The sequence below is a fragment of the Pristiophorus japonicus genome, unplaced genomic scaffold (genome assembly GCF_044704955.1).
Source record: "Pristiophorus japonicus isolate sPriJap1 unplaced genomic scaffold, sPriJap1.hap1 HAP1_SCAFFOLD_343, whole genome shotgun sequence".
Lineage (NCBI taxonomy): Eukaryota > Metazoa > Chordata > Chondrichthyes > Pristiophoridae > Pristiophorus > Pristiophorus japonicus.
The window spans coordinates 377,717-390,929 of NW_027253248.1; the positions used below are offsets into that span (position 1 = coordinate 377,717).

A 13,213-nucleotide genomic window follows, 5' to 3' on the forward strand; every position below is an offset into this window, starting at 1 on the left:
TAAACTATGTTGTACCTTCCCTGGGTGAATTTGATGGGACAATGCAGAGGGAGCTTTACTCTGTACCTAACCCGTGCTGTACCTGCCCTGGGAGTGTTTGATGGGGTAGTGTAGTCAGAGCTTTACTTTGTATCTGAGTTGGGGTAAATGGGTCATTTTTCTGCTGGCAAACAGTGAATAGTGGGGTGCTGCAGGGATCGGTGCTGGGTCCTCAATTATTTACAATCTATATTAATGACTTGGATGAAGGGACTGAGTGTAATGTAGCCAAGTTTGCTGATGATACAAAGAAGGGTGGGAAAACAAATTGTGAGGACACAAAAATGTGTAAAGAGATATAGACAGGTTCAGTGAGTGGGCAAACATTTGGCAAATGGAGTATAATGTGGGAAAATGTGAGATTATCCACCTTGGCAGAAACAATAGAATTAAATTTAAATGGAGAAAAATTGCAAAGTGCTGCAGTACAGAGACACCTGGGGGTCGTGGTGCATGAAACACAAAAGGTTACTATGCAGGTACAGCAAGTAATCAAGAAGGCAAATGGAATGTTGGTCTTTATTGGAAGGGGGACAGAGTATAAAAGCAGACAATTACTTCTACAACTGTACAGGGTATTGGTGAGGGCAAACCGAGAGCACAGCGTACAGTTTTGGCCTCCGTATTTAAGGAAGGATATACTTTCACTGGAGGCTGTTCAGAGAAGGTTCACTAGGTTGATTCTGGAGATGAGGGAGTTGACTTATGAAGATAGGTTGGGCTTATACCCATTGGCGTAGAGAAGAATGAGAGGTGATCTTATTGAAACAGAGTCTCGGAATAAGAGGCTGCACATTTAAAACTGAGATTAGGAAGAATTTCTTCTCTGAGGGTTGTCAATCTATGGAATTCTCTGCTCCAGAGAGCAGTGGAGGATGGATCATTGAATAAATTTAAGGCGGAGATAGATAGATTTTTGAGCGATAAGGGTTATGGGGAGTGGGTATGGAAGTGGAGCTGAGTCCATGATCAAATCAGCCAGGAACCTATTAAATGGTGGAGCAGGCTCGAGGGGCCAAATGTGCTACTCCTGCCCTTGGAATGTCTGGTGGGACAGTGTTGAGGGAGCTTTACTCTGTATCTAAGCAAGGCAACTATAGAAACATAGAAAATAGGTGCAGGAATAGACCATTCAGCCCTTCTAGCCTGCACCGCCATTCAATGAGTTCATGGCTGAACATGCACTTCAGTACCCCCTTCCTGCTTTCTCGCCATGCCCCTTGATCCCCTGAGTAGTAAGGACTTCATCTAACTCCCTTTTGAATATATTTAGTGAATTGGCCTCAACTACTTTCTGTGGTAGAGAATTCCACAGGTTCACCACTCTCTGGGTGAAGAAGTTTCTCCTCATCTCGGTCTTAAATGGCTTACCCCTTATCCTCAGACTGTGACCCCTGGTTCTGGACTTCCCCAACATTGGGAACATTCTTCCTGCATCTAACCTGTCTAAACCCGTCAGAATTTTAAACGTTTCTATGAGGTCCCCTCTCATTCTTCTGAACTCCAGTGAATACAAGCCCAGTTGATCCAGTCTTTCTTGATAGGTCAGTCCCACCTTCCCGGGAATCAGTCTGGTGAATCTTCGCTGCACTCCCTCAATAGCAAGAATGTCCTTCCTCAAGTTAGGAGACCAAAACTGTACACAATACTCCAGGTGTGGCCTCACCAAGGCCCTGTACAACTGTAGCAACACCTCCCTGCCCCTGTACTCAAATCCCCTCGCTATGAAGGCCAACATGCCATTTACTTTCTTAACCGCCTGCTGTACCTGCATGCCAACCTTCAATGACTGATGTACCATGACATCCAGGTCTCGTTGCACCTCCCCTTTTCCTAATCTGTGACCATTCAGATAATAGTCTGTCTCTCTGTTTTTACCACCAAAGTGGATAACCTCATATTTATCCACATTATACTTCATCTGCCATGCATTTGCCCACTCACTTAACCTATCCAAGTCACTCTGCAGCCTCATAGCATCCTCCTCGTAGCTCACACTACCACCCAACTTAGTGTCATCCGCAAATCTGGAGATACTACATTTAATCCCCTCATCTAAATCATTAATGTACAATGTAAACAGCTGGGGCCCCAGCACAGAACCTTGCGGTACCCCACTAGTCACTGCCTGCCATTCTGAAAAGTACCCATTTACTCCTACTCTTTGCTTCCTGTCTGACAACCAGTTCTCATTCCACGTCAGCACACTACCCCCAATCCCATGTGCTTTAACTTTGCACATTAATCTCTTGTATGGGACCTTGTCGAAAGCCTTCTGAAAGTCCAAATATACCACATCAACTGGTTCTCCCTTGTCCACTTTACTGGAAACATCCTCAAAAAATTCCAGAAGATTTGTCAAGCATGATTTCCCTTTCACAGGTCCAAGTCAGCATGGATTTATCATGTCACCTCTTTCCAAATGCGCTGCTATGTCATCCTTAATAATTGATTCCATCATTTTACCCACTACTGAGGTCAGGCTGACCGGTCTATAATTCCCTGTTTTCTCTCTCCCTCCTTTTTTAAAAAGTGGGGTTACATTGGCTACCCTCCACTCCATAGGAACTGATCCAGAGTCAATGGAATGTTGGAAAAAGTCAGTCAATGCATCTGCTATTTCCAAGGCCACCTCCTTAAGTACTCTGGGATGCAGTCCATCAAGCCCTGGGGATTTATCGGCCTTCAATCCCATCAATTTCCCCAACACAATTTCCCGACTAATAAAGATTTCCCTCAGTTCCTCCTCTTTACTAGACCCTCTGACCCCTTTTATATCCGGAAGGTTGTTTGTGTCCTCCTTAGTGAATACCGAACCAAAGTACTTGTTCAATTGGTCTGCCATTTCTTTGTTCCCTGTTATGACTTCCCCTGATTCTGACTGCAGGGGACCTACGTTTGTCTTTACTAACCTTTTTCTCTTTACATATCTATAGAAACTTTTGCAATCTGCCTTAATGTTCCCTGCAAGCTTCTTCTCGTACTCCATTTGCCCTAATCAAATCCTTTGTCCTCCTCTGCTGAGTTCTAAATTTCTCCCAGTCCACGGGTTCGCTGCTATTTCTGGCCAATTTGTATGCCACTTCCTTGGCTTTAATACTATCCCTGATTTCCCTTGATAGCCATGGTTGAACCACCTTCCCTTTTTTATTTTTACGCCAGACAGGAATGTACAATTGTTGTAGTTCATCCATGCGGTCTCTAAATGTCTGCCGTTGCCCATCCACAGTCAACCCCTTAAGTATCATTCGCCAATCTATCCTAGCCAATTCACGCCTCATACCTTCAAAGTTACCCTTCTTTAAGTTCTGGACCATGGTCTCTGAATTAACTGTTTCATTCTCCATCCTAATGCAGAATTTCACCATATTATGGTCACTCTTCCCCAAGGGGCCTCGCACAATGAGATTGCTAATTAATCCTCTCTCATTACACAACACTCAGTCTAAGATGGCCTCCCCCTTAGTTGGTTCCTCGACATATTGGTCCAGAAAACCATCCCTTATGCACTCCAGGAAATCCTCCTCCACCATATTGCTTCCAGTTTGGCTAGCCCAATCTATGTGCATATTAAAGTCACCCATTATAACTGCTGCACCTTTATTGCATATACCCCTAATTTCCTGTTTGATGACCTCCCCAACATCACTACTACTGTTTGGAGGTCTGTACACAACTCCCACTAACGTTTTTTGCCCTTTGGTGTTCTGCAGCTCTACCCATATATCCTTCCTCAGATAAGGATGCCAAAACTGTGTACAGTACTCCAGATGTGGTCTCACCAAGGTCATGTACAATTGTAGAGTGAGGTTTGAGAGTGGATTATCCTGCATCTAAATTATGCTGTACCTGCCCTAGGATTGTTTATTTGGACAGTGCAGAGGGAGCATCACTTACTGTCTAACTGATACAGTACTTCCTCTGGGAGTGTTTGAGGGACAGTGTAGAGGGAGCTTTATTCTGTATCTAACCCGTGCTGTACATGCCCTGGAGTGTTTGATGGGGCAATGCAGAGTGAGCTTCGCTCTGTATCTACCCCATGCTGTACCTGCCCTCGGATTGTTTGTTGGGACAGCATAGAGGAAGAAATTACTTTGTATTTATCCCGTGCAGTACATGCGCTGGGAATGTTTGATGGGACAGCATAGAGTGAGCTTTACTCTGTTTCTGACCCGTGCTGTACATGCCCTGGGAGTGTTTGATGGGACATTGTAGAACGAGCTTTACTCTGTATATATTCCATGCTGCACCTGCCCTGTGAGTTGATGCGACAGTGTCGAGGAAGCTTTATTCTGTATCCAGCCAATGCAGTATCTACCCTGGAATATTGGGACAGGTTAGAGGGAGATATACTCTGTATCTAACCTGTGTTGTACCTGTCCTTGGAATGTCTAGTGGGACAGTGTTGAGGAAGCTTTACTCTGTATCTTAGCAAGGCAAGTATATCCTTCCTTAGATAAGGAGACCAAAACTGTGCACAGTATTCCAGTTATCTCATCAAGGCCATGTACAATTGTAGAGCGAAGTTATAGAGAGAATTACACTTGATCTAAATTATGCTGTACCTGCCCTAGGAGTTTTTATTTGAACAGTGTTGAGGGAGCTTTACTTAATATCTAACCAATGCAGTACCTGCCCTGGGAGTGGTTGATGGGGCAGTGTAGAGGGAGCTTTACTCTGTATCTAACACATGCTGTACCTGCCCTGAAAATGTTTGATGGGACAGTGTAGTGCAAGAAATTACTTCTGTATTTAACCCGTGCTGTACCTGCCCTGTGACTTTTAATGGGACTGTTCAGAGGGAGCTTTACGCTGAACATAACCCGTGCAGTACCTGCCCTGGGAGAGTTTGATGGGACAGTGTAGAGGGAGCTTTACTCTGTATCTGACCCGAGCTGTCCCTGCCCTGGGAGTGTTTGATGGGACAGTGCAGAGGGAGCTTTACTGTGTAACTAATCCATGCTGTCCCTGCCCAGGGAGTGTTTGGGATATTGTAGACTGAGATTTACTCTGCATCAACCCTGGTAGTGTTTGGGACAGAATGGAATGAGACTTGCTCTGTATCTAACCCGTGCAGTACCGGTAGTCCTGACATCAGTAGCAGGGAAAACGCTAGAATATCTTATTAAGCACATGATAACCGCACTCTTCGGAAGTAATAACAGGATTGGGCAGAATCAACACGGATTTATGAAAGGGAAATTGTACTTGACAAATCTGTTAAGTGTTTTTTGAGGTTGTAACTAGCATGATAGATAAGGTGGAACCACTGGATGTGGTGTATTTAGATTTACAGAAGGCATTCGATGAGGTGCCATACAAGAGTTTATTAAAATTAAGGCTCATGGGATTGGACATAACATACTAGCAAGGATTAAGGATTGGTTAATGGACAGAAAACAGAGAGTACGAATAACGTGTCATTCCGAGTTTGGTAGACTGTAACTGGTGGGGTGCTGCTAGCATGCAAAGCTAGTTGGGAATGTAAGTTGTGAGGAGGATAAAAAGATGTTTCAAGGGGATATATACAGGCTCAGCGAGTGGGCAAGAACATGGCAAATGGAATATCATGAGAAGAAATGTTAAGTTACACACTGATAGTAAAAATGGAAAGGCAGAGTATTTTTTTTAAATGGTGAGAGATCGGGAAATGTTGGTGTTCAGAGGGACCTGGTGTTCTTGTACACAAATTGCTAAAAGTTAATATGCAGGTACAGCAAGCAATTAAGAAAGCAAATGGTATATTGGCCTTTATTACAAGAGCATTTGAGTATAACAGTAAAGATGTCTTGCTGCAATTATACAGGGCCCTGGTGAGATCGCACCTGGAGTATTGTGCACAGTTTTGGTCTCCTTACCTAAGGAAAGATAAACTTGCTATAGAGGGAGTGCAACGAAGGTTCACCAGACTGATTGCTGTGATGGGGGGATTGTCCAATGAGAGATTGAGTGGACTAGGCCTATATTCTCTAGCATTTAATGAACGGCAATGCCCACATCCCATGAACTAATTTTAAAAAGAGATGAGTGAGATGCTTAAATTTGATCAAGGACACCAGCCAAATTATTAGAAACACTCCCTGTCCTCAGGATCTGTGTCCAGAGGACAAGCTGATGGGTTTATCCGATCATCTTTGGGTAAAATGTTGTGCTCATTGAGCTGAGCACCTCATGCCCAGCATCAAACACTCTCCAGTCGGGCACAGTACGGGTTAGATACAGAGTGAACCCATCGGTCGCTCCCTGACACAGATACTGAGGGACAGGGAGTGTCTGGGACAATGACATTTCTCACTCAATAAGATACAAATTGATCCTGTACCTCTCCCCATTAATCCTGGGCTCCACACGGGTCGAATCCTGCTCCTGTTTCCCTTCCTGTAACAGCACTGAGCTCAACCCAGCCCATAATGAGCAGGGCTCAGGGGAGGTTGGTTGCTAGGCACTGCAGTGATGTCATAAAGCAGGGCCATTCCTTGCCCCTTTAAAGGTGGAGAGCTGGGACGACCTGTCTCAACACACATCCCCCTGTTCATACTGAGAATCCCCGGGGAAGGTCCAAGATCCAGAGTGTGGAACACAACCAAGGGGGAAAGGGGAGGAGAGCTGGGACGTCCTGTCTCAATACACATCCCACTATTCATACTGAGAATCCCCGGGGAAGACCCAAGGCCCAAGGCCCAGAGTGTGGAACACAACCAAGGGGGAAAGAGGAGGAAAGAAGGGGAGGTAAATCAAGGAGTCGGGACTGAGGGCCACCAAGCTTCAGTTTTGGAGCCTGTAGACTTCAGCAGGGGAATTCTCTACCACAGAAAGTAGTTGAGGCCAATTCACTAAATATATTCAAAAGGGAGTTAGATGAAGTCCTTACTACTTGGGGGATCAAGGGGTATGGCGAGAAAGCAGGAAGGGGGTACTGAAGTTGCATGTTCAGCCATGAACTCATTGAATGGCGGTGCAGGCTAGAAGGGCTGAATGGCCTACTCCTGCACCTATTTTCTATGTTTCTATGAGTGAGTTCTGTAGTTTCAGGATCCAGGGAGAGAACAAGGAGCAGATGGGGAAACTGGTGTGGATCCCAGCACAGTGAGGATGTAGGGGGAGGGAGATTGTGTCGGGCTGTGTATTAGGGGTGTAGGAGGGACAAGAGAGGAAAGGTCAGAGGAGCAATTACTGCAGCAGTGTCCATCAATAGTGAGAGAGAGAAGGTGGGGGTCAGAGTGGGGCCCTGGACAGGCCGGTAAACTGTTTGTTTGCTGTGACTGTTAATTTTGGATTCTTTTTCCTTCAATCTGTTTCAGTGAAAACACTGACACGTAACACCTTTGTTGCCTTTTCTGTAAAAGACCTTTATTGAAGATTCTCCGGCCGGGACTTGTCAAGACAAAGGGACACTCTCAAATCAGAGCCTGTTCACCTTCCTCTGGACAAGCACCTTTTCAGCACGAAACAACCACAGTTATACATTTCAAAACAGAACACATTTGATTGGCACTTGGTCTATCCAATCCCTTTCTGCCCCCCCCCCCCCCGAGTATGTCCAATGGCAGTCAAGGAAGTCTCCCAATTAGGGCTGGTGCCATTTGTTATAGCTTCGTTACACTGTCTTCCCTTATCGGTAAAAACCCAATTAGTTTCCCTTCCTCCTTATCAGTAAAATCCATTACTTTTCTCCTCCTATCTAGCATTGCTTTCTTTCTTTGTGCCACCTTGCGTCTTTCTCATGACCCGTGTCTAACCTCAACCTCAACTCTTGGTAACCCCTTTTCTTTTCTGTCGATTCTGCAATTGTCTGCCTCTTGACATTTCTTTAGCTATTTTCCCATGATTCCCTATCTCCGTCCTTTTGCCACATTCTCATGACCAGCTTTCCTTCTGTCACAAATCGCCTCCTGTAGCCCAGTGACACAAGCAGCCCATTAAACACCACCAATGTCCTTTGGTCTGGTGAGGTCTCCCTTTGGTCTGGTGAGGTCTCCCTTTGTGAAACATCAGCTGTTAAAGCTTCTCATTCTGACTCGCTCGCAGTGAGACAGCATTCACTGTCCTTTTTATCCCATGGGCTTCATCTTTGCTGGTATTGGTAACAAGCCCGGGATCACTAAACACAAAACCCAGTCTGTTAATCACTTCCAGCTACTGGACTTAGCGTGTACCCCAGAGCATCTCTCTCTCCTTCAATGTGTGAATAGAGCATCACGCCTGCAAAGCTGGTTTAAGTTTATAACCAGGCAGCGAATCTATTTAAGAAAAGCCTGTAGGCCGATGAGGCATTGTTCAGGTGCCAGTGTGCAGCTGGTTTGCCCGGCATTTTGCCTGTAATGGAACATAACTGAATATTTCTCCCAGTGTAACCTTTGCTGTAATGAAATGTGTCTTTTAATAAGCCTCACATTCTTGCTCATGTCTGCTGCAATTGTGTGGAAAGGGGATGTGTGAAGTGATGGTGTTTGTATGGAAATGTGAAGCAAGGAAACGCTATCTGTGTATGGCAGTGACACAGCCTTGTGGTCACAGGCAGAACAATGCAGCGATATCCTTGTGGTTATTGTTTGAGCAGGGTCAGTTCATGAATGCTCAAGCTAAGAGGTGCCAGGGATGGGGAGCAGCAGCAGTAAATAAAGTCTAAATGTAAATTCTGATGTAGTTTATCTTCATTTATTCCTATATTAATAGCTTTTGCTGAATGTGGCCCATGCCAAGTGCCTGGATATTGGATAAGGCCCACCATAGAAAATGAATTTGACACCCTGAGGTAGACAATGTCAACTGGATTCCCCCATCCACCAACCTAACGGCTTCTTTACAAACTCAAGCTAGTTTGTAAGACATGACCATGTTTACCAGAATCCGTGTTCAGTATCTCTAATGGCCCCTTCCCTTTCCCCATGATCGAAAACAGCATCTCTCAGGATCCCTTCAAGCACCTTCCCATAATCGAGGTCACGTTGATGGGCCTTCAGTTCACGATTTCTGACTTGTGCCCAATTTGGAAAATGGTAACTACGTGTGCTACCTTCCAATCTCAGGCAACAATCCCTGACTCTACTGAGCTGTTGGAGATATGGGCAAGGGACTGACAGAGTACCTGTCCCATCTCTTTAAACACCCATGTCTGGATATCATCCACACCTTACACGCATCAAGATTAACCCGCATGGCGACTTTGCTGTCAGTGAAGAGAGATGAGAATGACCAAAGTGCCATTTGGCCCTCTCAGTGTGACCCGAAAGGACTGTGTCCAGACTCCCCCCATACGATCCTCCCCCAGATTGTCCTCTCTGAGCTCCAGCCAGCTGATGCTAAACACTCCGGTGGGAAAGACAAAAATCCACAGCAATGTGTTGAAAGCAACACTAATTTATTTGAATATATCACAAATATTAAACTCCAGTCCAGTTACAGGCGTTATTAACATCAGCGGAAACAAACTCCAACTGTCAGAATGAACACGATTCAGTCGGAATGTGATTAACAGCAGCAATAACAGCAGAATCCAACCCCTGCAATCACTTGTGAACTCGCTGGTGTGTCAGCAGGTTGGATGATGTAGTGAATCCCTTCCCACACTCCGAGCAGGTGAATGGCCTCTCCCCAGTGTGAACTCGCTGGTGTGTCAGCAGGTGGGAGAACCGAGTGAATCCCTTCCCACAATCGGAGCAGGTAAACGGCCTCTCCCCAGTGTGAACTCGCTGGTGTGTCAGCAGGTGGGAGGACTGAGTGAATCCCTTCCCACAATCGTAGCAGGTGAACGGCCTCTCCCCAGTGTGAACTCGCTGGTGTGCCAGCAGGCTGGAGGACTGAGTGAATCCCTCCCCACACTCGCAGCAGGTGAACGGCCTCTCCCCAGTGTGAACTCGCTGGTGCCTCAGCAGGTGGGAGAACTGAGTGAATCCCTTCCCACAATCGGAGCAGGTGAACGGCCTCTCCCCAGTGTGAACTCGCTGGTGTGTCAGCAGGTTGGATGATGTAGTGAATCCCTTCCCACAATCGGAGCATGTGAACGGCCTCTCCCTAGTGTGAACTCGCTGGTGTGTCAGCAGGTGGGAGGGCTGAATGAATCCCTTCCCACAAACGGAGCAGGTGAATGGTTCCTCCCCAGTGTGAACTCGCTGGTGTGTCAGCAGGTTGGATGATGTAGTGAATCCCTTCCCACAATCAGAGCAGGTGAAAGGCCTCTCCCTAGTGTGAACTCGCTGGTGTGTCAGCAGGTTGGATGACTGAGTGAATCCCTTCCCACAATCGGAGCAGGTGAACGGCCTCTCCCTAGTGTGAACTCGCTGGTGTGTCAGCAGGTTGGATGACTGAGTGAATCCCTTCCCACAATCCGAGCAGGTGAACGGCCTCTCCCTAGTGTGAACTCGCTGATGTGTCAGCAGGTTGGATGATGTAGTGAATCCCTTCCCACACTCAGAGCAGGTGAATGGCCTCTCCTCAGTGTGAGCTCGCTGGTGTGTCAGCAGGTGGGAGGACCGAATGAATCCCTTCCCACACTCAGAGCAGGTGAACGGCCTCTCCCCAGTGTGAACTCGCTGGTGTGTCAGCAGGTGGGAGGACTGAGTGAATCCCTTCCCACAATCAGAGCAGGTGAACGGCCTCTCCCCAGTGTGAACTCGCTGATGTGTTTCCAGCTGGGACGGGTAGTTGAAACGTTTCCCACAGTCCCCACACGGTTTCTCCCCAGTGTGACTGCGCTTGTGTCTCTCCAGGTTGGATGATCGGCTGAAGCCTTGTCCACACACAGAGCACGTGTAGAGTTTCTCCCCGCTGTGAACAGTGCTTTTTGCTTCCATGGTCAAAGGCCGATGATATTCAGGTCCCGATGAATCGAGTGACTCCGTCAGATCTTAATGTGATGTTTGGTTTGAGCCTCCGGTCGACAAATCCTCCCCGTTTAATACCCTGTAAGTGAATTTCAAACAAGAAAAAGGGTGGGTGAGAGAGAACCCACAAAACACAAAGGCAGGTTGTGAAATTGAGCTGAATGAACCTGGTTATTTGTGCGGCCGTCAGCAGAAAAAAAAGTAAGCATGAAAGCTGTCGGATTGTCGTAAAAACCCAACTGGTCACTAATGTCCTTCAGGGACGGGAACCCACCACCCTGAGCCTACACAAGACTCTGGCCTCTATGGGAGGAGGGAGAGGTGGGCGGGGCGAAGAGGAGGGACTTTATACATCTGCAGGTCAACCAGAACTTTGACAGAACCTCCCAAACCTAGAACCTCTCCCACCTAGATGGACCAGGGCAGCAGGTGCATGGGAAATCCATCACCTCCAAGTTCCACTCCAAGTCTCTCACCATCCTGACTTGGGCATATATCACCGTTCCTACATCGTTACTGGGTGAAAATCCTGGAACTCCTCACCCAACAGCATGGTGGGAGGACCTTCACCACACGGACTGCAGCGGTTCGAGAAGGCCCACCATCACCTTGTCAAGGGGCAAATGGAAATTGGAAATATATTCTGACCTTACTAGCGACACCCACATCCCAAGAAGGGCTTAAAACAAATCTGCATACTGAACGCCTGTACAGAAATACTTGTTCCTAAACCAATACTCTTCTACATTGTGCGGGCAGTGTGTGTTTCGCAGCTTAATCTCCCCTAGAATCCACCGCCATTGACAGTCTCTCATCGGAAATTGTTGGGCCCGACTGGGCTCAGAGGTACTGGGGGTGAAACCCAGCAGTTTCTCCCCACCCCCCCCCCTCTCCACTCCAGCTCAAACTGATGCAACAAACAGACCCACACAGGAGGCCAGGGAGCGACTTCCGCATCCAGTGCCCACCCTGATACAGAGCGGCTCTGGATTGGTCGCTCTGTGTTTCCAGTATCGATGCACTTCAGATCAGCCTGTGAGGGAGAAGGGAATAGAGGCTTATGCTGATAGAGTTAGAACCATCGAATCAGAGAATGGTTACAGCACAGAAGACCGTTCGGCCCATCGAGCCCGTGCCAGCTCTCTGCAAGAGCACCTCAGCTAGTCCCACTGCCCCGCCCTTACCCCACAGCCCTGCAAATATTTTTCTTTCAGGAACTTATCCAACTCCCTTTTGAAAGCCGTGATTGAGTCTGCCTCCACCACCCTTTCAGGCCGTGCATTCCAGATATTAACCACTCACTACGCAAAAAGCTTTTTTCTTGTGTTGCCTTTGGTTCTTTTGCCAATCATCTTAAATCTGTGTCCTCTGGTTCTCGACCCTTCTGCCAATGGGAATAGTATCTCTCTATCCACTCTGGCAAGACCCCTCTTAATTTTGAACACCTCTATAAAATCTCCTCTCAATCTTCCCTGCTCTAAGGAGAACATAAGAACATAAGAAATAAGAGCGGGAGTAGACTATTTGGCCCCTCGAGCCTGCTCCGCCATTCAATACGATCATGGCTGATCTGATCATGGGCTCAGCTCCACTTTCCTCCCACTCCCCAAAAACCTTTATTCCTTTATCGCTCAAATATCTGTCTATCTCCGCCTTAAATATATTCAATGACCCAGCCTCCACAGCTCTCTGGGGCAGAGAATTCTACAGATTTACAACCCTCAAGAGAAGAAATTCCGCCTCATCTCAGTTTTAAATGGGCGACTCCTTATTCTGAAACTATGCCCCTTGGTTCTAGATTCCCCTATGAGTGGAAACATCCTCTCTGCATCCACCTTGTCAAGCCCCCTCAGTATCTTTTATGTTTCAATACAATCACATCTCATTCTTCTGAACTGCAATGTGCAGAGACCCAAATTACTCAACCTTTCTTCATAAGTCAACCCCCTCATCTCAGGAATCAACCTGGTGAACCTTCTCTGAACTGCCTCCAATGTGAAAGTATATCCTTCCTTAAATACGGAGACCAAAACTGTATGCAGTACTCCAGATGTGGCCTCATCAATATCCTGTACAGTTGTAGCAGAACTTCTCTGCTTTTATACTCGATCCCCCTTGCAACCCCAGCTTCTCCAGTCCAGGTAACTGAAGTCCCTCATCCCTGGAATCATTCTCGTAAATCTTTTCTGCACCCTCTCTAAGGCCTTCACATTATTCCTAAAGTGCGTTGCCCACAATTGGGCATAATACTCAGGTTGAGGCCGAACCAGTGCTTTGTACAGGTTCATCATAATATCCACACTTTTGTACTCTATACTTCTATTTCTAAAGAAAGTACTGTCTAATGTAAT

General features: G+C 46.7%; 2 protein-coding genes across 2 annotated transcripts in view; both read right to left on the bottom strand.

Moving 5' to 3' along the window:
* The window catches only part of LOC139250064 (zinc finger protein 239-like), a 307,496-nt gene that overhangs the window by 164,611 nt on the left and 129,672 nt on the right, over window positions 1-13,213 (bottom strand). The gene's annotated exons all lie outside the window — the stretch shown is intronic.
* Window positions 1-13,213, bottom strand: part of LOC139250068 (zinc finger protein 850-like) — a 96,845-nt gene that overhangs the window by 80,164 nt on the left and 3,468 nt on the right. The window contains exon 2 of the mRNA XM_070872648.1: window positions 9,553-10,941. Coding sequence (XP_070728749.1) covers window positions 9,553-10,832 — 1,280 coding nt within the window. The 5' untranslated portion in view covers window positions 10,833-10,941. The remainder of the gene's footprint in view (window positions 1-9,552; window positions 10,942-13,213) is intronic.